This window comes from Cydia strobilella, chromosome 17, assembly GCF_947568885.1.
Source record: "Cydia strobilella chromosome 17, ilCydStro3.1, whole genome shotgun sequence".
In the NCBI taxonomy this organism is placed as follows: Eukaryota; Metazoa; Arthropoda; class Insecta; order Lepidoptera; family Tortricidae; genus Cydia; species Cydia strobilella.
The window spans coordinates 1,882,925-1,907,421 of NC_086057.1; the positions used below are offsets into that span (position 1 = coordinate 1,882,925).

A 24,497-nucleotide genomic window follows, 5' to 3' on the forward strand; every position below is an offset into this window, starting at 1 on the left:
TACCATCTACTTAACAAGGTTTTCCGTTAATTACTAATAATAAGTTATTAATCGAAACTCTGAACTCAAAATCCATTAATTAAAAAGTTTCAATCTAAAGATTCAACTCATTAATCTCATTATTAGACTTTTACTTTACCCATTACGGAATTATTTTGAAGTTGTTAAGAAGTGTTAATTTAAAATGAATACCGCTTATAAAAGGGTCATAAAAGGTCATTTTAATAACTTTATTATTAATATCAGTTGAATCGAATTGATAAGTGGATCAAAAAACCGGCCAAGTGCGAGTCGGACTCGCGCACTAAGGGTTTCGTACCGTACCATTACGCAAAAACGGCAAAAAAATCACGTTTGGGTTCATTCATTAATTACGTCACACTAATTTCGAGGTTTTTTGACCCCTCCCCCCTCCTTGTCACACTTGTTCACATTTGGCAAACCCCTCCCCCCCTGGTGTGACGTCACCTTTTTTCAATGAAATCTGCAAATCGAATTAAGTATTATTAATATTTTAACAAAATTTTCTGACAAAAGAAATTTCATAACCCAAAACAGATTAGGAAATTAAATTAAACTAGACCCGTTGCGGCGTCAACACGCCGCTAGAGTATGGTTCTAAAAGTAAGGTTGCCTGTCCACTGGAGCGGAGCGGTAAGCGAGGAAAAAATCCAGCAATAGAATTTCATTAAAATTTCAGAGCGGAGATTTTTCCTCGCTCATCGCTCCGCCACCTCGCTCCGCTCCTGTGGACAGGCAGCCTAAGACTGAACGCTTAATGAAATCAGGAAATGTGACGTCTTCAGATGAATCACTGGCTGTCACTATCTATTTGATGCTGACTATACCCACAAAACTTGTTATTTAACTGTACAGCAAATAAAATAATTTAAGAAAGTTAAAGTGACGTCACAAAGTTTGTGACTCCCCCCTCCCCGTTGTCACAACATGTCACATTTTCGTGACCCCCTAAACGTGTGATGTTGTCACACCACATAATTCAATGAAATCGGCAAATCGAATTGAGTATTATTAATATTTTATCAAAATATTTCTGACAATAGAAATATTAGTAATTTTATAACCCAAAACAAATTAGGAATAGTTATTTGTTATACGAGGGTGCAAAGTTGTATTTTACCCGCGAGTTGTCACAACATGTCACATTTTCGTGACCCCCTAAACGTGTGATGTTGTGACACCACATAATTCAATGAAATCGGCAAATCGAATTGAGTATTATTAATATTTTATCAAAATATTTCTGCCAAAAGAAATATTAGTAATTTTATAACCCAAAACAAATTAGGAATAGTTATTTGTTATACAAGGGTGCAAAGTTGTATTTTACCCGCGAGTGTTTCAACACACGAGAAGTAAAATACATTTGCACCCGTTGTGTAACACAAAACTTTTCCCCTCACTATAGCGAGGAAAATGCAACATCCACAGGCGTTATATCATCTTCATCACTGGAATCACTTTTTTTTACGATAATACGATATTATAACAGAAAACTGGAAGTTGTGTATTTTTACGTGTCGGAGTCGGTGAGAAAATTTTTGTTGACAATGTTGACTGAAATTGCATCGACTCAACCTGTGCGTTCAGAATTACATATAACATAATTAAAAAAAAAAAACAAGTTTTCCCCCGCTTGTTTTAAAGGATAAAAGACGACCTTCCGAGCTAGTGAGGGGAAAAGAAAATTAAACGATTATCGTTCTAAAAACTTGTTATTTAACTGTACAACGAATAAAAAAAATTTAAATAAGGTAATGTGACGTCACAAAGTTTGTGCCCCCCCCCCCCCCCGCTAAACGTGCGATGTAATTAATGGATGACCCCTAATTTCAGTTGAAAAACCACATGAAAAAAGAGAAAGCTTAATTTTATTAGCTTATACTTTTTCAGGATACTTACCTCTTATTACGAGGTTATACTTACTGACCCATCTCGAAGGCACCGAAGGATTGGATTAATTAGGTGATATTAAAAAAATACATTACATATTATGTCTTTTTTTATTTTAAAACCTAAATTATTGCTATATTTACAGATATTGTCTTATTTCATTATAAGTGGTGTAAATAAATAAATCAAAAGAATAATCTTACCTTGTCGATATAGTACTATTTATAATAGCTAAAATACTGATTAGAATTTTTATGCTTGTGATACTCTATCACAGATATTCATTATGTATCAGAAAAATATATATCATGCAATTCAATATTATAGTTTGTCAAAGGACTGTCATTTCAAACATTTGTCTTACACCAGTACTAGCACCCAAAAGAAAAGGATGAGTATAGTTTTTTTTTGTTCTTATTTTCTGACAATTTGGTTTGACCAACTACAGTTGGTCAAGCAAATCTTTTCAGTCGAAAAAGACGTAAAATGCAAATTTTCTATGGGACGATATCCCTTCGCGCGTACATTTTTAAATTTGCCTCCTTTTTCTACTGACAAGATTTACTTGACCAACTATCTATAGTCATGCTTACTCTATTTATAAAAAAGAATATAATTGAAACATGATTTTAAAAGTTTTTAATAGTAGTAGTAAAACACTTAATTGTAAAAAAAAAAACAGAAAAAAACACGTCATTAGGAGAAAGGCGAACTTATTCTATTTGTTGAAAAATAAGCACATAGTATTAATTATGACATAAGATGAGATTCAGAGATCATTCAGATTTCAATCAGCTTATAGGTAGGTTTCCTTATGGTCCCAACATTCATAATGATAGACTTATATCCGGGATATGGACCGTGATTATTTTGTATTGTTTATTCGGTCGATATAAGTCTCTAGTGAAACTAACCGTTCATTCAAAACTGTTATTCATAATACTAGTTATAAGGTGGGTATAGTTTGACATTTTATTTAAGCCTTTTATCTTTGAAATACCAGCCACATTCCGGCTACTCTGCGCAAATGCTTTGGTTGTTGTAGGGTAGAGATTTATGTTCGTAAAAGTCATGTCACTTTTTTCCCTTGTATAGTATGTTCGAAAATATTTATAAAATGAGTGACAACCTAACCGTAGTCACTAACACATTTCACACTAGCATGGTTTTCACGTTCCTAGTTGAAAAAGCGCGGGTGCGGTACCGACATCCCGAAATCACCAACACATTTCACACATGTATGGTTTTCACGTTAGTTGCAAAGCGCGGGTGAGGTACCCCAATCACCAACACTTTTTACACGAGTGTAGTTTTCACTAGTTGCTTAGGGCCGGGTGTCTATGTGTGTGTGTCGGGTTGACACACCTGCGCGATACAACCTAATCCCGTAGTCGCCAACACATTACACACGAGCATGATTTTCACGTTCCTAGTTGTAAAGCGCAGGCTTGGCAAGTTGGCACCCTAATCCCCAACACATTTCGCACTCGTATGGTTTTTACGTTAGTTACAAAGCGCGGGCGCCTCAAGAAGCGGCCGGCGTTTCCTCGCGCGGCTGACGTAGGGCGCTGGCTGACGTAAGTGCACGGTGCGTACGTGAAGCTTCCGACTGTTGGACTGCCCGAACGCCTTGCCGCATACTTCGCACTCGTATGGTTTTACGCCAGTGTGGCTCTGAAATTAAATATTTTTTAAGACACGAACACAGGTAAACGTCCCACTAAATGGTGCGTTGTGCCTTCCGCGAAAATCGAAATTTTACAATACGACACAAGTTTCTTCTAAGTACTTTGTCTAAATCACGTATACCGAAATAAACATTATAGATAGACATACCCTAAAGTGTCTGTCGAGTGCCCCCTTACACTTGAAAGCCTTAAAGCAGACAGAGCACGGGTAGGGCCGTGCGTCCGAATGCGTCTTTTCGTGCATCTGCAGGTTGGTTCGGTTGTGGAACGCTTTGGGGCAGACGGCGCATTTGTACGCGCGCTCTTCGAAGTGGGTGCGTTTATGGTAGACGAGGAACGCGTTGCCCTGTTGAAATAATACCTTGTTAAATTATAAGTTCCAGACAATGTTACAATAAATAAATAAATAAATGTATACAATTTTGACTTTATTTCAATAGATGAATGTTGTGATTTGCATAAATGTATATATATATTTATGATCATTGTGTTACAGGCGGAAATTTTTTTATAATAAAAATATTCAAAATATTTATCAGTACGGTTTTTACTCACTATTATTTTTAGTCGCTTTTGGCGACATATTTCGGATTCTTTGGGAATCCATCCTCAGGCACGAGTGTCCGCGGCGGTTGTACGTCGTGCACTGGCGAAACATGTCGCCAAAAGCGACTAAAAATAATAGTGAGTAAAAACCGTACTGATAAATATTTTGAAATATGTCTCACGATAGTTTACGAGTAAGTGCGAATAAAAATATTAGAAACCGTCGTCAGTTTGTATTACGAGTTGTAAAATTTTATGCAACAGGCACCTAGTATCATGGAGTAACTTATACTAGAGCGGTACTGTCATAGTAAATTTTGTAACCCCAGTAAATTCACTGCCATCTGTCGACACACTCTAAAACTAAAAATGAAGATTTATAAAAATACGATAGAATGTATTTAAATATAGATAAATGACTTTTTTTATTTGCATTAATTATTTTTATGATTTTGACCCATGTTCTTTCACTGATATGCGTTAAAATTGTTAAATAACAAACGAAACCGTCAACGCCATCTATACGACTGTAGGCCAAAACTAGTAACGCCCTCTGAACGAAAATCAAATTTTCTTGATTTTCGAGGCACGTGTTTTCCTTAGACTGTATCCATCTATTACGGAGTTATATCTATCTTTGCTAGTATGAAATGTAATAATAAATAAATAAATAATGTCCTCCTAGCCGTGTCCGACGACGGCGACTCCAACTGTCTTTAATGGGGAACATGGAACGCTCTAATGTGGCTTGCGAAGCCAAACTTGGTTTTGAAGATGCGATAGCATGGTACGCAATGGAGCTGGCCGGCCGAGTTGTAGGTGTAGGCTGTAGGTGTATGAAGGCTTCGGCCGCGTCTTACGGAGATGGCGCTTAGCATCCAAATCTAATAACTGTGTTATGGACATTCAATGTCAGTTCTTGTGAACTGATTTGTAAATTAACTTATAAAACGAAATAAACTTCTCCACATAAAATCTTATAAAAACAGAAACAATCCTACTCGAACATATTAAACTATTCAAATTGCGTTTCACATTTAAACATAAATATATAAAATAAAATTAATAGTAACTGTCAGACGGTTTGACACCAAAAGCTCTTGGCGCAAATAGCGACGGAAGTGCGTCCAGTATTCCCGGGCTTTCGGGATCACTTCTGAACACATTAGTCAAAGCTTAACTGACATTAGTGATGCATTTCAACTATCTCTGTCTCTTTCTAACTATGGTCAGTGTTGATGTTAGGTACTTAGGATACTTAGGTAGTAATTATACAGTGTGTTCGACTTACTCTGAAGCTCTTGCCACAAATATCGCAGATATATTCCTGTATGGGGTACGGTTTGTCCGGGTGTGCGCGACGGAAGTGCGTCCAGTACTTCCGCGCGTTCGGTATCTCTTCCGAACACTGGGGCCATTGTGAACCAACATTAAACCTTATGGCAAGGACATAAAGTCCAACTATGACTCACCCTAAAGCTCTTGCCGCAAATATCGCAGATGTAGTTCTTCTGTATGGGGTACGGTTTGTCCGGGTGTGCGCGACGGAAGTGCGTCCAGTACTCCCGCGCGTTCGGTATCTCTTCCGAATACTGGGGCCATTGTGACCCGACATTAAACCTTATCGCAAGGACATAAAGTCATGACTCACCTTAAAGCTCTTGCCACAAATATCGCACATGTAGTTCTGTATGGGGTACGGTTTGTCCGGGTGTGCGCGACGAAAGTGCGTCCAGTACTCCCGCGCGTTCGGTATTTCTTCCGAATACTGGGGCCATTGTAACCCGACATTAAACCTTATAGCAAGGACATAAATTCCAAGTATGACTCACCCTAAAGCTCTTGCCACAAATATCGCAGATGTAGTTCTGTATAGGGTAAGGTTTGTCCGGAGGTGCGTGACGGAAGTGCGTCCAATAGTTCCGCGCGTTCGGTATCTCTTCCGAACACTGGGGCCATTGTGAACCGACATTAAACGGATTAAACCTTATGGCAAAGACATAAAGTCCAAACTATGACTCACCCTAAAGCTTTTGCCGCAAATATCGCAGATGTAGTTCTTCTGAATGGGGTACGGTTTGTCCGGGTGTGCGCGTCGGAAGTGCGTCCAGTACTCCCGCGCGTTCGGTATCTCTTCCGAACACTGTGAAAATGGTAAATGTAGAAGTCATATCGGCAAGAGAGTCGAGGTGAACGATTACACACACAGCTACACAGAGTACTAATTGCAAAAACAGTATTGAATGAATGAGTGAATGTGAGCTAAGCGCACGATATGAAGCTAAAAAAATAAAAAACCTTAAAGAAACTTTTTGGTTCACGAGGTCCATCTTGCAGTCGGCCGTTCAACTTGCTAGCGGGACGAATAAATAACAATAGTAAGGATGGGTTGCACCAAACCGTCTGTCAACGGTAAAGCGTTCGCTAAATTTTGTTGTATTAGCCAACCGCAGTGACGTTCATCGGTCTGTCAAATGTGGTCGGTGCAACTGGCCCTAAGTAAGTCAGCCAGTCAGTTAGTCGATAGGAGGTTAGAAGGGCCGACAGCGACACTGTGGTACTGATACTGACGTGTTCGCAGGGCGCGGGCCAGGCGTGGTCTTGCTTCTTGCCGTAGTTCTTGGGGCGGCGGCGCGCATGCGCGGCGCGGTGGTGCACGCGCAGCTCCTCGCCGCTAGAGAACACGCTGCGCACGCGCGGCACCCGTCCCTGCACATACACTACTACTAACATGTTCGCAGGGCGCGGGCCAGGCGTGGTCTTGCTTCTTGCCGTAGTTCTTGGGGCGGCGGCGCGCATGCGCGGCGCGGTGGTGCACGCGCAGCTCCTCGCCGCTGGAGAACACGCTGCGCACGCGCGGCACCCGTCCCTGCACATACACTACTACTAACATGTTCGCAGGGCGCGGGCCAGGCGTGGTCTTGCTTCTTGCCGTAGTTCTTGGGGCGGCGGCGCGCATGCGCGGCGCGGTGGTGCACGCGCAGCTCCTCGCCGCTAGAGAACACGCTGCGCACGCGCGGCACCCGTCCCTGCACATACACTACTACTAACATGTTCGCAGGGCGCGGGCCAGGCGTGGTCTTGCTTCTTGCCGTAGTTCTTGGGGCGGCGGCGCGCATGCGCGGCGCGGTGGTGCACGCGCAGCTCCTCGCCGCTAGAGAACACGCTGCGCACGCGCGGCACCCGTCCCTGCACATACACTACTACTAACATGTTCGCAGGGCGCGGGCCAGGCGTGGTCTTGCTTCTTGCCGTAGTTCTTGGGGCGGCGGCGCGCATGCGCGGCGCGGTGGTGCACGCGCAGCTCCTCGCCGCTGGAGAACACGCTGCGCACGCGCGGCACCCGTCCCTGCACATACACTACTACTAACATGTTCGCAGGGCGCGGGCCAGGCGTGGTCTTGCTTCTTGCCGTAGTTCTTGGGGCGGCGGCGCGCATGCGCGGCGCGGTGGTGCACGCGCAGCTCCTCGCCGCTAGAGAACACGCTGCGCACGCGCGGCACCCGTCCCTGCACATACACTACTACTAACATGTTCGCAGGGCGCGGGCCAGGCGTGGTCTTGCTTCTTGCCGTAGTTCTTGGGGCGGCGGCGCGCATGCGCGGCGCGGTGGTGCACGCGCAGCTCCTCGCCGCTAGAGAACACGCTGCGCACGCGCGGCACCCGTCCCTGCACATACACTACTACTAACATGTTCGCAGGGCGCGGGCCAGGCGTGGTCTTGCTTCTTGCCGTAGTTCTTGGGGCGGCGGCGCGCATGCGCGGCGCGGTGGTGCACGCGCAGCTCCTCGCCGCTGGAGAACACGCTGCGCACGCGCGGCACCCGTCCCTGCACATACACTACTACTAACATGTTCGCAGGGCGCGGGCCAGGCGTGGTCTTGCTTCTTGCCGTAGTTCTTGGGGCGGCGGCGCGCATGCGCGGCGCGGTGGTGCACGCGCAGCTCCTCGCCGCTAGAGAACACGCTGCGCACGCGCGGCACCCGTCCCTGCACATACACTACTACTAACATGTTCGCAGGGCGCGGGCCAGGCGTGGTCTTGCTTCTTGCCGTAGTTCTTGGGGCGGCGGCGCGCATGCGCGGCGCGGTGGTGCACGCGCAGCTCCTCGCCGCTAGAGAACACGCTGCGCACGCGCGGCACCCGTCCCTGCACATACACTACTACTAACATGTTCGCAGGGCGCGGGCCAGGCGTGGTCTTGCTTCTTGCCGTAGTTCTTGGGGCGGCGGCGCGCATGCGCGGCGCGGTGGTGCACGCGCAGCTCCTCGCCGCTGGAGAACACGCTGCGCACGCGCGGCACCCGTCCCTGCACATACACTACTACTAACATGTTCGCAGGGCGCGGGCCAGGCGTGGTCTTGCTTCTTGCCGTAGTTCTTGGGGCGGCGGCGCGCATGCGCGGCGCGGTGGTGCACGCGCAGCTCCTCGCCGCTAGAGAACACGCTGCGCACGCGCGGCACCCGTCCCTGCACATACACTACTACTAACATGTTCGCAGGGCGCGGGCCAGGCGTGGTCTTGCTTCTTGCCGTAGTTCTTGGGGCGGCGGCGCGCATGCGCGGCGCGGTGGTGCACGCGCAGCTCCTCGCCGCTAGAGAACACGCTGCGCACGCGCGGCACCCGTCCCTGCACATACACTACTACTAACATGTTCGCAGGGCGCGGGCCAGGCGTGGTCTTGCTTCTTGCCGTAGTTCTTGGGGCGGCGGCGCGCATGCGCGGCGCGGTGGTGCACGCGCAGCTCCTCGCCGCTGGAGAACACGCTGCGCACGCGCGGCACCCGTCCCTGCACATACACTACTACTAACATGTTCGCAGGGCGCGGGCCAGGCGTGGTCTTGCTTCTTGCCGTAGTTCTTGGGGCGGCGGCGCGCATGCGCGGCGCGGTGGTGCACGCGCAGCTCCTCGCCGCTGGAGAACACGCTGCGCACGCGCGGCACCCGTCCCTGCACATACACTACTACTAACATGTTCGCAGGGCGCGGGCCAGGCGTGGTCTTGCTTCTTGCCGTAGTTCTTGGGGCGGCGGCGCGCATGCGCGGCGCGGTGGTGCACGCGCAGCTCCTCGCCGCTGGAGAACACGCTGCGCACGCGCGGCACCCGTCCCTGCACATACACTACTACTAACATGTTCGCAGGGCGCGGGCCAGGCGTGGTCTTGCTTCTTGCCGTAGTTCTTGGGGCGGCGGCGCGCATGCGCGGCGCGGTGGTGCACGCGCAGCTCCTCGCCGCTAGAGAACACGCTGCGCACGCGCGGCACCCGTCCCTGCACATACACTACTACTAACATGTTCGCAGGGCGCGGGCCAGGCGTGGTCTTGCTTCTTGCCGTAGTTCTTGGGGCGGCGGCGCGCATGCGCGGCGCGGTGGTGCACGCGCAGCTCCTCGCCGCTAGAGAACACGCTGCGCACGCGCGGCACCCGTCCCTGCACATACACTACTACTAACATGTTCGCAGGGCGCGGGCCAGGCGTGGTCTTGCTTCTTGCCGTAGTTCTTGGGGCGGCGGCGCGCATGCGCGGCGCGGTGGTGCACGCGCAGCTCCTCGCCGCTGGAGAACACGCTGCGCACGCGCGGCACCCGTCCCTGCACATACACTACTACTAACATGTTCGCAGGGCGCGGGCCAGGCGTGGTCTTGCTTCTTGCCGTAGTTCTTGGGGCGGCGGCGCGCATGCGCGGCGCGGTGGTGCACGCGCAGCTCCTCGCCGCTAGAGAACACGCTGCGCACGCGCGGCACCCGTCCCTGCACATACACTACTACTAACATGTTCGCAGGGCGCGGGCCAGGCGTGGTCTTGCTTCTTGCCGTAGTTCTTGGGGCGGCGGCGCGCATGCGCGGCGCGGTGGTGCACGCGCAGCTCCTCGCCGCTAGAGAACACGCTGCGCACGCGCGGCACCCGTCCCTGCACATACACTACTACTAACATGTTCGCAGGGCGCGGGCCAGGCGTGGTCTTGCTTCTTGCCGTAGTTCTTGGGGCGGCGGCGCGCATGCGCGGCGCGGTGGTGCACGCGCAGCTCCTCGCCGCTGGAGAACACGCTGCGCACGCGCGGCACCCGTCCCTGCACATACACTACTACTAACATGTTCGCAGGGCGCGGGCCAGGCGTGGTCTTGCTTCTTGCCGTAGTTCTTGGGGCGGCGGCGCGCATGCGCGGCGCGGTGGTGCACGCGCAGCTCCTCGCCGCTAGAGAACACGCTGCGCACGCGCGGCACCCGTCCCTGCACATACACTACTACTAACATGTTCGCAGGGCGCGGGCCAGGCGTGGTCTTGCTTCTTGCCGTAGTTCTTGGGGCGGCGGCGCGCATGCGCGGCGCGGTGGTGCACGCGCAGCTCCTCGCCGCTAGAGAACACGCTGCGCACGCGCGGCACCCGTCCCTGCACATACACTACTACTAACATGTTCGCAGGGCGCGGGCCAGGCGTGGTCTTGCTTCTTGCCGTAGTTCTTGGGGCGGCGGCGCGCATGCGCGGCGCGGTGGTGCACGCGCAGCTCCTCGCCGCTAGAGAACACGCTGCGCACGCGCGGCACCCGTCCCTGCACATACACTACTACTAACATGTTCGCAGGGCGCGGGCCAGGCGTGGTCTTGCTTCTTGCCGTAGTTCTTGGGGCGGCGGCGCGCATGCGCGGCGCGGTGGTGCACGCGCAGCTCCTCGCCGCTAGAGAACACGCTGCGCACGCGCGGCACCCGTCCCTGCACATACACTACTACTAACATGTTCGCAGGGCGCGGGCCAGGCGTGGTCTTGCTTCTTGCCGTAGTTCTTGGGGCGGCGGCGCGCATGCGCGGCGCGGTGGTGCACGCGCAGCTCCTCGCCGCTGGAGAACACGCTGCGCACGCGCGGCACCCGTCCCTGCACATACACTACTACTAACGTGTTCGCAGGGCGCGGGCCAGGCGTGGTCTTGCTTCTTGCCGTAGTTCTTGGGGCGGCGGCGCGCATGCGCGGCGCGGTGGTGCACGCGCAGCTCCTCGCCGCTAGAGAACACGCTGCGCACGCGCGGCACCCGTCCCTGCACATACACTACTACTAACATGTTCGCAGGGCGCGGGCCAGGCGTGGTCTTGCTTCTTGCCGTAGTTCTTGGGGCGGCGGCGCGCATGCGCGGCGCGGTGGTGCACGCGCAGCTCCTCGCCGCTAGAGAACACGCTGCGCACGCGCGGCACCCGTCCCTGCACATACACTACTACTAACATGTTCGCAGGGCGCGGGCCAGGCGTGGTCTTGCTTCTTGCCGTAGTTCTTGGGGCGGCGGCGCGCATGCGCGGCGCGGTGGTGCACGCGCAGCTCCTCGCCGCTAGAGAACACGCTGCGCACGCGCGGCACCCGTCCCTGCACATACACTACTACTAACATGTTCGCAGGGCGCGGGCCAGGCGTGGTCTTGCTTCTTGCCGTAGTTCTTGGGGCGGCGGCGCGCATGCGCGGCGCGGTGGTGCACGCGCAGCTCCTCGCCGCTAGAGAACACGCTGCGCACGCGCGGCACCCGTCCCTGCACATACACTACTACTAACATGTTCGCAGGGCGCGGGCCAGGCGTGGTCTTGCTTCTTGCCGTAGTTCTTGGGGCGGCGGCGCGCATGCGCGGCGCGGTGGTGCACGCGCAGCTCCTCGCCGCTGGAGAACACGCTGCGCACGCGCGGCACCCGTCCCTGCACATACACTACTACTAACATGTTCGCAGGGCGCGGGCCAGGCGTGGTCTTGCTTCTTGCCGTAGTTCTTGGGGCGGCGGCGCGCATGCGCGGCGCGGTGGTGCACGCGCAGCTCCTCGCCGCTAGAGAACACGCTGCGCACGCGCGGCACCCGTCCCTGCACATACACTACTACTAACATGTTCGCAGGGCGCGGGCCAGGCGTGGTCTTGCTTCTTGCCGTAGTTCTTGGGGCGGCGGCGCGCATGCGCGGCGCGGTGGTGCACGCGCAGCTCCTCGCCGCTAGAGAACACGCTGCGCACGCGCGGCACCCGTCCCTGCACATACACTACTACTAACATGTTCGCAGGGCGCGGGCCAGGCGTGGTCTTGCTTCTTGCCGTAGTTCTTGGGGCGGCGGCGCGCATGCGCGGCGCGGTGGTGCACGCGCAGCTCCTCGCCGCTAGAGAACACGCTGCGCACGCGCGGCACCCGTCCCTGCACATACACTACTACTAACATGTTCGCAGGGCGCGGGCCAGGCGTGGTCTTGCTTCTTGCCGTAGTTCTTGGGGCGGCGGCGCGCATGCGCGGCGCGGTGGTGCACGCGCAGCTCCTCGCCGCTAGAGAACACGCTGCGCACGCGCGGCACCCGTCCCTGCACATACACTACTACTAACATGTTCGCAGGGCGCGGGCCAGGCGTGGTCTTGCTTCTTGCCGTAGTTCTTGGGGCGGCGGCGCGCATGCGCGGCGCGGTGGTGCACGCGCAGCTCCTCGCCGCTAGAGAACACGCTGCGCACGCGCGGCACCCGTCCCTGCACATACACTACTACTAACATGTTCGCAGGGCGCGGGCCAGGCGTGGTCTTGCTTCTTGCCGTAGTTCTTGGGGCGGCGGCGCGCATGCGCGGCGCGGTGGTGCACGCGCAGCTCCTCGCCGCTAGAGAACACGCTGCGCACGCGCGGCACCCGTCCCTGCACATACACTACTACTAACATGTTCGCAGGGCGCGGGCCAGGCGTGGTCTTGCTTCTTGCCGTAGTTCTTGGGGCGGCGGCGCGCATGCGCGGCGCGGTGGTGCACGCGCAGCTCCTCGCCGCTAGAGAACACGCTGCGCACGCGCGGCACCCGTCCCTGCACATACACTACTACTAACATGTTCGCAGGGCGCGGGCCAGGCGTGGTCTTGCTTCTTGCCGTAGTTCTTGGGGCGGCGGCGCGCATGCGCGGCGCGGTGGTGCACGCGCAGCTCCTCGCCGCTGGAGAACACGCTGCGCACGCGCGGCACCCGTCCCTGCACATACACTACTACTAACATGTTCGCAGGGCGCGGGCCAGGCGTGGTCTTGCTTCTTGCCGTAGTTCTTGGGGCGGCGGCGCGCATGCGCGGCGCGGTGGTGCACGCGCAGCTCCTCGCCGCTAGAGAACACGCTGCGCACGCGCGGCACCCGTCCCTGCACATACACTACTACTAACATGTTCGCAGGGCGCGGGCCAGGCGTGGTCTTGCTTCTTGCCGTAGTTCTTGGGGCGGCGGCGCGCATGCGCGGCGCGGTGGTGCACGCGCAGCTCCTCGCCGCTGGAGAACACGCTGCGCACGCGCGGCACCCGTCCCTGCACATACACTACTACTAACATGTTCGCAGGGCGCGGGCCAGGCGTGGTCTTGCTTCTTGCCGTAGTTCTTGGGGCGGCGGCGCGCATGCGCGGCGCGGTGGTGCACGCGCAGCTCCTCGCCGCTAGAGAACACGCTGCGCACGCGCGGCACCCGTCCCTGCACATACACTACTACTAACATGTTCGCAGGGCGCGGGCCAGGCGTGGTCTTGCTTCTTGCCGTAGTTCTTGGGGCGGCGGCGCGCATGCGCGGCGCGGTGGTGCACGCGCAGCTCCTCGCCGCTAGAGAACACGCTGCGCACGCGCGGCACCCGTCCCTGCACATACACTACTACTAACATGTTCGCAGGGCGCGGGCCAGGCGTGGTCTTGCTTCTTGCCGTAGTTCTTGGGGCGGCGGCGCGCATGCGCGGCGCGGTGGTGCACGCGCAGCTCCTCGCCGCTGGAGAACACGCTGCGCACGCGCGGCACCCGTCCCTGCACATACACTACTACTAACATGTTCGCAGGGCGCGGGCCAGGCGTGGTCTTGCTTCTTGCCGTAGTTCTTGGGGCGGCGGCGCGCATGCGCGGCGCGGTGGTGCACGCGCAGCTCCTCGCCGCTAGAGAACACGCTGCGCACGCGCGGCACCCGTCCCTGCACATACACTACTACTAACATGTTCGCAGGGCGCGGGCCAGGCGTGGTCTTGCTTCTTGCCGTAGTTCTTGGGGCGGCGGCGCGCATGCGCGGCGCGGTGGTGCACGCGCAGCTCCTCGCCGCTGGAGAACACGCTGCCGCACGCGCGGCACCCGTTCCTGCACATACAACACATTTATATGACGACCGGTCTGGCCTAGTGGGTACGGGTACATACCCTGCCTATGAAACTGCTGGTCTTGGGCTCGAATCCCGGTAAGGGCGTTTATTTGTGTGATGAGCACAGATATCTGTTCCTGAGGCATGGATGTTTTCTATGTATTTAAATGAGTATTTGTATAGTATATACATCTTTGTCTGAGTACCCACAAGTTGTCGTTGTCTGAGTTCACGAGCCTTCTTGAGCTTACTGTGGGACTTATTTTCAGGTCCGCACTCGTTCATCTTATATGCCACCTGGCACGGTCTCATATCATTGTAATTACTACACTGAGTGCTCCTTGACTTCTGCAAGGCCTTTGATCACGTAAACATAAATCTATTGCTGCCTAAATTTAGTATAGTTTTTACTACAAAATACGAAAGTGGTTTGATATTCACCTGTACTATAAATATGTTATAGTCGATTCGATCGATAAAACACAACCATCGTTCTCAGTGTTATATGAAAAGTTTGACCTAACTAGTGGAGTACCACAAGGGTCCATTATTGGTCCGCTCCTGTTTACCCTATAATCTGATCATCTGTAAATCACTTTTAAATACTGTTTTCAAGTAGTTTCGTCTGCTTCCAGTTTAACCTTCCTCTGTATTACATCTTATGTCTGCAATAATGTCTATTGTACTAACTTGAAGTCGTTAGAGGGCGCGTGCTTGGTGGAGGTGACCATGTGCCGCTTCCACGCCTCCTCCGTCACGAACTGTACGTCGCACTCCTGGCAATACGGGCCCGGCTCTGCATCGGCATCAGGTTCAGTCTTTTCCTGGGATTAAAATCAGTAAGTAAGCTGATGATATCACAGATTATCCTTAAGATCTTAGTCTGCGAACTTAGACTGTATAGCGAAACGTGCCGTCTACAAAATGCCACATTCGCAAAATCTCCAGTCTTACGTCTTATTTCCCAACATATCTTTCGAAAAATGTCCCTTCCAGACACCGTGATTGGTGGATTGCATTATTGCTGCCGTGGACTAATAAAACAAGAAGGCTGTCAAGATCAAGACTGACAGTGTCTGCACGCTGCGCAATTCGAACCCGAATCCAGAGGTCTAAGCGCCGAACAAAATAGTTGGAACTCAGACCTGCTGCGTTAGTTACGCCATCTGAATACTGGAGGAACGATATTTTGTAAAGACGTTGCCAGTCTATTTGTTTTTTTTTTATTCATTCACGCTGCTACTTAAAATTTATTTTTCGGAGAACCAACAGCTATCAATTATACAATAGTTATATAAGTAAATAACAAAAAGCCAATTATAATTAATTAAAGTACTTACAACATAGTCCTTATGCATCATAGTCTTATGCATGGCCAGCCCGAGTTTGCTGACGTAAGAGTATCCACACACGCCGCATATGAACTCTGAGGGGTGCTTGATTCGCACGTGGCTTAGGTACGACGTCCATTTACTGTAAATACAAATACATTTAAAATAAAATTATTGGAAACGCACATGTAACAGAACAGCCTTGGAGATGCCAGCAACCGCAGGCTACAGTGACTGCTTATCAACAGGAGGGTTATATGCTTGTTTTCTACCGACGTTGGGCTAGTATAGTGCGTCACTTTCGTTTGCCATATAAAGAAAAGAGACGACGAAGCAAATCCAGACTACAAACCAAGAAGTGTTTTTTTAAATTCTGTCGGTTTCAAACGCACATTAAAGAACACCACATTCAGCAACCAACACATTCATACCAACTCAATACCAAAGTTATACACACACATTACATTATACAGCCACTTCGTGGTCTTTTATTGTGTTGCGTCGCTGCGTCACTTTCGTTTGACATATTGAGGAAAGAGATGCAAAAAGCGCCCCGATAACAGTGTACAAATGTAACAGAATGAATGGTAGACTTACGTAGATATCTCGTCGCAGTACTGGCACTTGTATGTGACGCCTTTATGCCATCGCTGATGTTGCTTCGCTTGCGTTCTGCGACACAAAACATCTAGTAAAGCATCGAGAATTAAGAATATATCTCTGTCACTCTAATTACGCCTAAATTGGAGTAAAAGAGAAAGATCCCCGCAATTTGCGAATTTCAGTTTTCGCGGTAGCCCCGCTGGAATGACTCCTAAAGATAATTAAAGTGTGCAAAAAAAAAGACGTGGAAATCTATTGCTTATAAAACTTGATTTTAATTAAAAATTTCTCCTACATAAGGAATTTTGAACTATCGGGACCACTTGGTGGTAACACTGTTAACTTTAGATACCTACTCCAAGGAATCTCCAGTTGAATTTTTTGCTTTTCTCTTATTACGGGCCACACCCTGTATGAACATTTCATGAGTGCGAATAACACAATAAATTAAATAATTAAAAAAAAACCGGTCAAGTGCGAGTTCGTTTAACTCGCGCACCGAGGGTTCCGTACAAACTTTCAATTTTCTCATGTAAATAGAATCACGAAAGACTTTTGACCAGAAGTTTACTAAGCGTTATTGTGTACAGCGCCATCTATCGGCAAATTTGCGGGACCTGTATATATGTTGGTTTTTCATGGATAATTCCTTATCATGTGAACCGATTTCAACAATTTTTGTTTTATTTGAAATGAGGTGTTTTTAGTGTAATCTCATAGCTAAAGTCAAGAAATATGCTGGGCGGTGGCGCCGGTGGCGGCAGGCGTATTTCTTCTCTTCACCTGGGTCGGTATAATAAAAGCAAAAAGCTACGAAGTGTATAAGATAAATAAAGTCTTAGAAAAAAATGTACCTCGGAAAAACAAGAAAAATGTATGCTCGAAAAGATTCAGACCTTTGGCCTATACTCGTGTAGATTGCGACACCGTTTGATATTGAACAATTTTAACACATCAGTGAAAGAACATGAGTCAAACTCATATGGCGTTCTAAAAGTTTTAATCCTGTCGAAAGATGGCAGTAAATTTACTACAAAATTTACTACGACAATAAGCCTCTATACACTCAATTCTCTTTGGTATAAGATAAGATAATATAAGATACACACGTGGTTTAGAAAGACATAGGGGCAGGAGTGGCAGGGGTATTTCTTCTCTTCGCCTGGGTCGGTATAATAAGATAAGATAATATAAGATACACACGTGGTTTAGGGAGACATAGGGGCAGGAGTGGCAGGGGTATTTCTTCTCTTCGCCTGGGTCGATATAATAAGATAAGATAAAATACACACGTGGTTTAGGGAGACATAGGAGCAGGAGTGGCAGGGGTATTTCTTCTCTTCGCCTGGGTCGGTATAATAAGATAAGATAAAATACACACGTGGTTTAGGGAGACATAGTAGCAGGAGCGGCAGGGGTATTTCTTCTCTTCGCCTGGGTCGGTATAATAAGATAAGATAAAATACACACGTGGTTTAGGGAGACATAGGAGCAGGAGTGACAGGGGTATTTCTTCTCTTCGCCTGGGTCGGTATAATAAGATAAGATAAAATACACACGTGGTTTAGGGAGACATAGGAGCAGGAGCGGCAGGGGTATTTCTTCTCTTCGCCTGGGTCGGTATAATAAGATAAGATAAAATACACACGTGGTTTAGGGAGACATAGGGGCAGGAGCGGCAGGGGTATTTGTTCCCTTCGCCTGGGTCGGTATAAGATAAGATAATATAAGATACACACGTGGTTTTGGAGACGTATGGGCAAGATCGGCAGGCGTATTTCTTCTCGTGGTTGGCGGCGTGTTTCTGCAGAGCGCGTCGAGAGCGGAAACGGAACTTGCAAATGTTGCACTCCACTTCACCTGCACTCTGTACATGCAAAAAAAACGATAAATAGGTATCTTTTTCTTTACAATACTAGCCTTTAGTCCTGAATAATACTAGTGGCTCTGTGAGCAGTAGATCACGCGAACCCCCACGGCTTTGGTAGCTCAGTTGGTTAAAAGCGATTGGACAGGTGTTCCAAAAGGTCGCAAGTTCGAGTCTTGCCCAAAGCAGTGATTTAGCTTGGTAAACAATAGTTTAGAGGGGCACCATTATCTAGAAAGGCTTAGGGCAACTATAGTACAAATATATATATATATTTTTTTATTTTTTTTAATCTAGTTTTTATTGAGGCTTTGGACACTCTAGGTGAACATGTCAGCCTCATGGGTGCTTTCAAGTTCCCTACTCAAGGGAGAGGTCAATAAAGTGGTAAACACTGATTGCTTTGTCCGATATAGGCTCTGCCAACCAAATATTTATTTTTAAATAAACAATAAATATAAATTATAAACGACAGTGTTTCAAAAGTAAAACTCATTTATCCGTACTTAGGTCGTATGAATTAGTGACATAATTTAAACAAAAAGTTAGAACTCCCTCGGGAGTTATAGCATTTTTTTTCACAATCCGTAACTCCTGCGGCCTTTGTCCTTCAATCTTCTTCTTCTTCCTCGGTCCCTCATTGCTGAGGATCGCGACCATGTATGCTCCGTCTCAATAGTGTGCGGTCATAAGCCACATGGGTCACGCACTGCATGTTGCCGCCAACCACCCCCTTCACACCATCAGACCATCTCGTGGGTGCTTTTCCTCGCTCGCGCTTGCCATCTATTTGACCCAAGATAATCTGCCTTTCTAGGTCATGCTTCTTAGACCGCATGATATGTCCAAAAAAGCTGAGTGCGCGTTCTTGACATATAACTGCATGAAATGCCAGCATGATTGATCTTTTTCAAGCAAATGTGATGAAAGATGTCTTAATATAGCACTGTATGATGTAAAAAAATACTAACCGGATCATGTTTTCCCACATGGTGTTTCCAAGCCAACGCGTCTATAAAGCCTTTATAGCAAAGACTGCACTGGAATGGAGCGTTCAGGTAGTTTGAGGACTGCTGGCGTTTAGTTATCTCCGATAGCTGCTCTTCGGGCTGTTGACAAAGTAAATGGTTTGTCAGTCAGGACAGTCAAGTATCAAAATATTGGTGCTCAAATCATACTCAAAAATATGTCCCATAGCTCTTATGCTAGCGAATTAAGAACGATCTCGATTTCGTGTTTTCCCTTTAATAATATTTCCACTACTAGGCATTTAAATTCTACTAATAGAATTGAAAACGAGTGGTAAATAGTCAATACCACTAGATTCCCGATTTCTATAGCTCGTATTTCAAAAATAGCATTTCGCCGTTTTCTACAGATTTTCGAGTGACAAAATAGAGCGCTCGAAATTAAAAAATCGGCCTCCTGCTTTTCAGGGCCGAGGCCTCTAAGAGCTCAAAGCAAAATACTACACAATAATTATAACAAAATACTTACAGTTAACTTGACGACCGTGACATACTCTCCTAAGTCTATATCATCTACTCCCACACCTCCAGTATTGCGAGTCCGACGTGATTTTGGCTTCGCTTCTTTATTAGCCTCCGACAGCCGAGGCCGGCCTCGCTTCTTTCTTGGAGCTTCTGGGAGCTCAGAGGCCTCTTGGGCTTCTGAGGCATCTGTGGCCTTTGAGGCTTCGGATTCCAGGGTCATTGGTATGTCGGTTGTTGCCTGTAATAGATAGTAAGTATTTTTATAATGAAATTTTATTTTTCGTTTCTTGTACGAATAAACTGGTCCAAAAGTTGTAATCTAAATTCTATAAAAAATTACTAAGACTCCTCTGTCCGTCTATCTGTCACCAGGCTGTATCCCATCAACCGTGATAGACAGTTGAACTTTACACAGATGATGAAAGATATATCGATATCGATATACTTATTGCTACTATGATAATAAATTTTACAAAGTTTCTAAAAACCGGCCAAGTGAGAGTCGGACTCGCGCACGAAAGGTTCCGTACCATTACGCAAAAAACGGCAAGAAAATCACGTTTGTTGTATGGGAGCCCTACTTAAATATTTATTTTATTTTGTTTTTAGTATTTGTTGTTATAGTTGTTAGTTCATTCAGATATCACTGACAGTCATTTATTTGACAAATAGAAGTGCCGGAGTAGAAAAAGTTATAAACTACACACAGGAATAAGAATATACACTCAATTACCTCAATATCCTGTAACTCTCCATTACATTCTAAACCAACTTTCTCTTTTTTCTTCCGTCCCCTCTTTTCTTTTTTCTTAACTTTCTTTTTCACTTTTAGACTCTTTTGTAAGGAAAGCGGCTCATCATCACTTGACATATTAGCCATCAGGAAGTCATCATAATCTTCTTGCTTAATAGTATCAATTTCAATGAGAAAATCATGATTGGCCGGTTTGGGAGACTCTATTTTCACTTGAACATTATCATCATGTTCATAGGATATTATTTTATTCTCATGGCTGATGGATAGATTAGAGATCAAGTTAAGTTGCCGGCGGTCTATACCGTTTAACGCTTCGGCCGTAATCTGAAAGCAAAAATATGCAAAAAAAATAATTGTAAGTTGTGAATGAGTCCAGTAAAGGATTTGCCACACTGGGTGCGTTCTGCTGGCAGCGGTCAGGTCAAACTTCAACTTCAAAGGTTGCTGTCAATGTTGTTCATACATAATGCGGGTTTGACCTGACCGCTGACTGCAGAACGCATCCAGTGTGGCAAATCCTTTAACACCTTATTTGTGGCAATTAGTGTCTTTGACCCCCTATCACAGTGAATGTGTTAATGTTAACAGATCAAAAGAGTGAGGCCTTATTGGAAGTCTATTGAATAAGAGATGAACCTACCGTAGGTCCCCTACCTTACCAATGAAAATATTAATTTTATTATCTACCTCTATTGTTCTTATTAATTGAAATTATAGAGAAGCAGATAAAAATTAAAAACCGGCCAAGTGCGATTCGGACTCGCGCACGAAGGGTTCCATACCATTATCTATAAAAACGGCAAAAAAATCACGTTTGTTGTATGGCCCTACTTAAATATTTATTTTATTCTGCTTTTAGTATTTGTTATAGCGGCAACAGAAATACATTATCTATAAAAAATTCAACTCTCTAGCTTTCACGGTTCATGAGATACAACCTGGTGACAGACGGACAGACAGACAGACAGCGAAGTCCTAGTAATAGAGTCCCGTTTTTACCCTTTGGGTAAATATAGGAAAGATACAAGATCCGACATGCAGGTTCTGCCAGGAGTCAGAGGAGACTGCAATGCACATTCTCTGTTCCTGTGGACCACTAATGTCAAAAAGAAGTACCTACTTAGGGCGGCACGTACTGCAACCCTATGAGGTACAGAACATTACGGCCCAAAGAATCTGGAATTTTTTGGATTCAACGGGCATTAGTAATGAGCTTTAAAGGGCCGTCACAATAGATCACTGTTTGGTCGACGTGACACTCAAAGGCCCACAACGCCCCAAATAATAAATACCCTTTGGGTACGGAACCCTAAAAAATTACTAGCTAGTAAGTACCTACTTGAATTGATTTTTTAAAGATAAATATTTAAGAAGATAACTTAAGGGCAATACCTTGCCAGTTGCCTGCAACACAGAATACAGCTCAGCCTGACCGATGAGACATCGCTCCTTAAAATCATACAGCTTCTTCATCAGCGCAGCGCATTCATAACACCCATACGGAGGGAGCTCCATCATGCTTAGAGGCTGGAAAAGTATTTATTTTGAGATAATTTGACTAGAACTTAACCCTTAATAGGACTTTAGATATTATACGGCAAAAATTCCCACCCTAAAACTATCTTTTTGTATTTTTTCTTACGCGCAATTTTTTGGACGACGAAATTATGCAAAATTGAACCCTATCGCTATAAAATAAAGTTCAAAATCAGGTAGGAAATATAGTCCCTCTGCCTTACAAAGGGTTAAGGCAGGCAATGTATTTTTATAATATTATTTATTAATTTTTAGCAAGCAGAAAAGTCTGCGAACAATGCTATTAAGCTTAGAATAAGTTTAAAAGTGGAAAAAATTACTGCCTTGGGTGAGACTTGAACTCCAGACCATCCAGAGGCCGTGAGGTCAAGTCTCACCCAAGGCAGTAATTTTTCCACTTTTAAATTTATTCTAAGCTTAATAATATTTATATTATTTTATAATTTTTTTAATCTTGTTAAAGGGTTAAGCTACAATGTACTGACTTTCTTTCTAACTATGTAATAATCTAGCAAACAAATGTGACGTTTTCAACCAAAAGGTACCACATTGTCGCTTGTTGATAAGGTTGATTTCTAATTGAAGCTATATGGAAATAGCACCTTACTGACAGGCGACAATAAGTACCCTTTTGGTTGAAAATAGCACAAATGATGCTAGTATCTTTGGTACAGTCTACTAGGAATTGAATTTCAGTACCATTTTGTACCTTATCATAGTGACAATAGTACAGAATAAATCATAGTACTACCGTAGAGAAAGGAAACTTCCTATAAAACCAAAGTTTTACAGCAATTCAGGAACAAATCATGCTGTCCCTTTCTAATGTATGGCACTATCCCTTTAGGCTATTTAGGGTTGTCAAAATTCAAGTCATTATCTTCACATTTTTTTATTCCTCACTGTAAATTTATGGTGGGCAACAAATCTTACCCACCAATCATTTTGTCGCATTGCGTATGTTCTATCCCTCACGGGCGCACATGTATAGCACGTCTATAGGATTCTACCAGCTATGGTCATAAATAAATAAATAAAATAAAATAAAAATAAAAATAAAATAAAAATAAAAAGCCTTTTTATTCCACAACTACTAATAAAACATTTACAATCTTAAAAAAAAAAAAAAAAAATATATTTAACCTTACATACTATAGTGTTAGGACCCCTGTCGGGTATAGGCCTCCTCCAACCTCTTCCACCGTTCTCGGTCTTGTGCCTCCGAAAGCCAGTTGTGGGATATCTTTTCAATATCGCCTGCCCAGCGCGCGCGCGGGCGCCCTGCTCCGCGCTTGCCTCCTGGGCCGAGCCAAGTAGTGGTTCGCTTTGTCCATTTTATATCGGTCATCCTTGCGACGTGTCCGGCCCACTGCCATTTTTGTTTGAGTGAGTGCTCGAGAGCGTCTATCACTTTAGTTTTTGCTCTTATGTTTGTGTGGCGTATTTTATCCATCAGTTTGATTTTTAATATTTTTCTCTCTATTGCCCTTTGACAAACTTTAATTTTCTGTTTTATGTTGCTTGTGTATTTCCATGTCTGACATCCGTAATTCAATGTGGGGAGAAGACAAGAATCGAGCACTTTTCGTTTCAGATATAGTGGAAGAGTGCTCAAAAGGACATCTGCCATACTCCAAAAATGGTCATAATAATCATTCATAATAATTTTTAAAATAATAATAATATAGTTTGTCAAAGGACAATCTCATTTCAAACATAGACAGAGAGAATCATACTATCTTTGTCTTACTCTAGTACTAGCACCCAAAAGAAAAGGATGAGTATAGTTTTTTTGTTCTTATTTACTGACAATTTGGTTTGACCAACTATATTTCAGTTTTTTTGTCAGATCTTGAAAACTAATACTTAGATGTAAGTAAAAAAAATTACAAGGAAAATAATTTTTAAGAAACTTTTTTGTTCAAGTTGGAAAATTTTGAGGAATAGTTTGTCCTAAGACCTAAATTAAGATTTATAAAACTATATGAAAATAATAGTTTACAGTGTATAAAACTTGTACTTACATTTATCCCAATAAGTGATTCAAAGTAACCATATAATGGGTACGTATGCAGGTTGTACATCTTTACTCCCATAACAAGGCATATTCGGCAAACTTTCACGTCTTCCATTGCGGTGAATAATATATTTTATTCATAAAATAATCAAAAGATCATTTACAAATACTTTGTAGTTCGCGGTATGATAGAGTTATAAAATATTAGAACTCTCTCAAGACAAAACATGATTGAGAACTAAAATACTACAGTAAGGTTCCTTGTCATGCTGAAAACTTGTTACATTATTATAATATAATATGTAATAGAGGTAAATAAAGCTACAAATATGGATTATGTCTTATTATCAACAGAATGGAAGAATGTCTAATTTTACACAAGACGCCAAGTCGCTGCCATTTTCGTTGTTGACAATGTTGACGTACGTTGTGTGCGTTTCGTTCTATAACGAACAAGATTTTATAACAATAAATATGGGTAAGTTTTTATATTGTATTGTAACCAAATTGTAACCCGCAAAAAAATATAGAACAAATAATAGTGATGCTACATTTACTAAAATGATAAATGAAATGTTCATGTTGTTTTTATTGTCAGTTTAATATTTATAAAGACTCCACAACATATTTTACCTTGTTTGTCTTGCATCTCGTTCATTAATATCACAAAAGAA

At 47.5% G+C, this 24,497-nt stretch overlaps 1 protein-coding gene and 1 non-coding gene across 2 annotated transcripts; one reads left to right on the forward strand and one right to left on the reverse strand.

Moving 5' to 3' along the window:
* Window positions 1–2,106: 2,106 nt before the first annotated feature.
* LOC134748789 (zinc finger protein ZFP2-like) lies at window positions 2,107–24,286 on the reverse strand. The gene is made up of 13 exons (XM_063683570.1): window positions 23,831–24,286; window positions 21,663–21,797; window positions 20,247–20,594; window positions 19,518–19,751; window positions 18,992–19,129; window positions 17,893–18,020; window positions 16,148–16,222; window positions 15,560–15,692; window positions 14,910–15,043; window positions 14,080–14,218; window positions 6,172–6,291; window positions 3,751–3,948; window positions 2,107–3,588 (listed from the first exon to the last, which is right to left on the reverse strand). Exons 1-13 carry the CDS (start codon window positions 23,936–23,938, stop codon window positions 3,418–3,420), a joined length of 2,061 nt encoding a protein of 686 aa, XP_063539640.1. The 5' UTR covers window positions 23,939–24,286; the 3' UTR covers window positions 2,107–3,417.
* Window positions 18,132–18,208, forward strand: Trnat-ggu (transfer RNA threonine (anticodon GGU)). Its single transcript has one exon. It is a non-coding gene; the product is annotated as a tRNA-Thr (tRNA).
* Window positions 24,287–24,497: the final 211 nt, after the last annotated feature.

Excerpts from the sequence above, each read along its gene's own strand:
- LOC134748789 (XM_063683570.1), bottom strand. The coding sequence starts at position 23,938 with ATGGAAGACGTGAAAGTTTGCCGAATATGCCTTGTTATGGGAGTAAAG. Across the intron at positions 19,130-19,517 it reads TCACGGTCGTCAAGTTAACT|CCCGAAGAGCAGCTATCGGA; the intron begins GTAAGTATTTTG and ends CTTTGTCAACAG. Across the intron at positions 6,292-14,079 it reads GGCCCGCGCCCTGCGAACAT|TGTTCGGAAGAGATACCGAA; the intron begins GTTAGTAGTAGT and ends CCATTTTCACAG.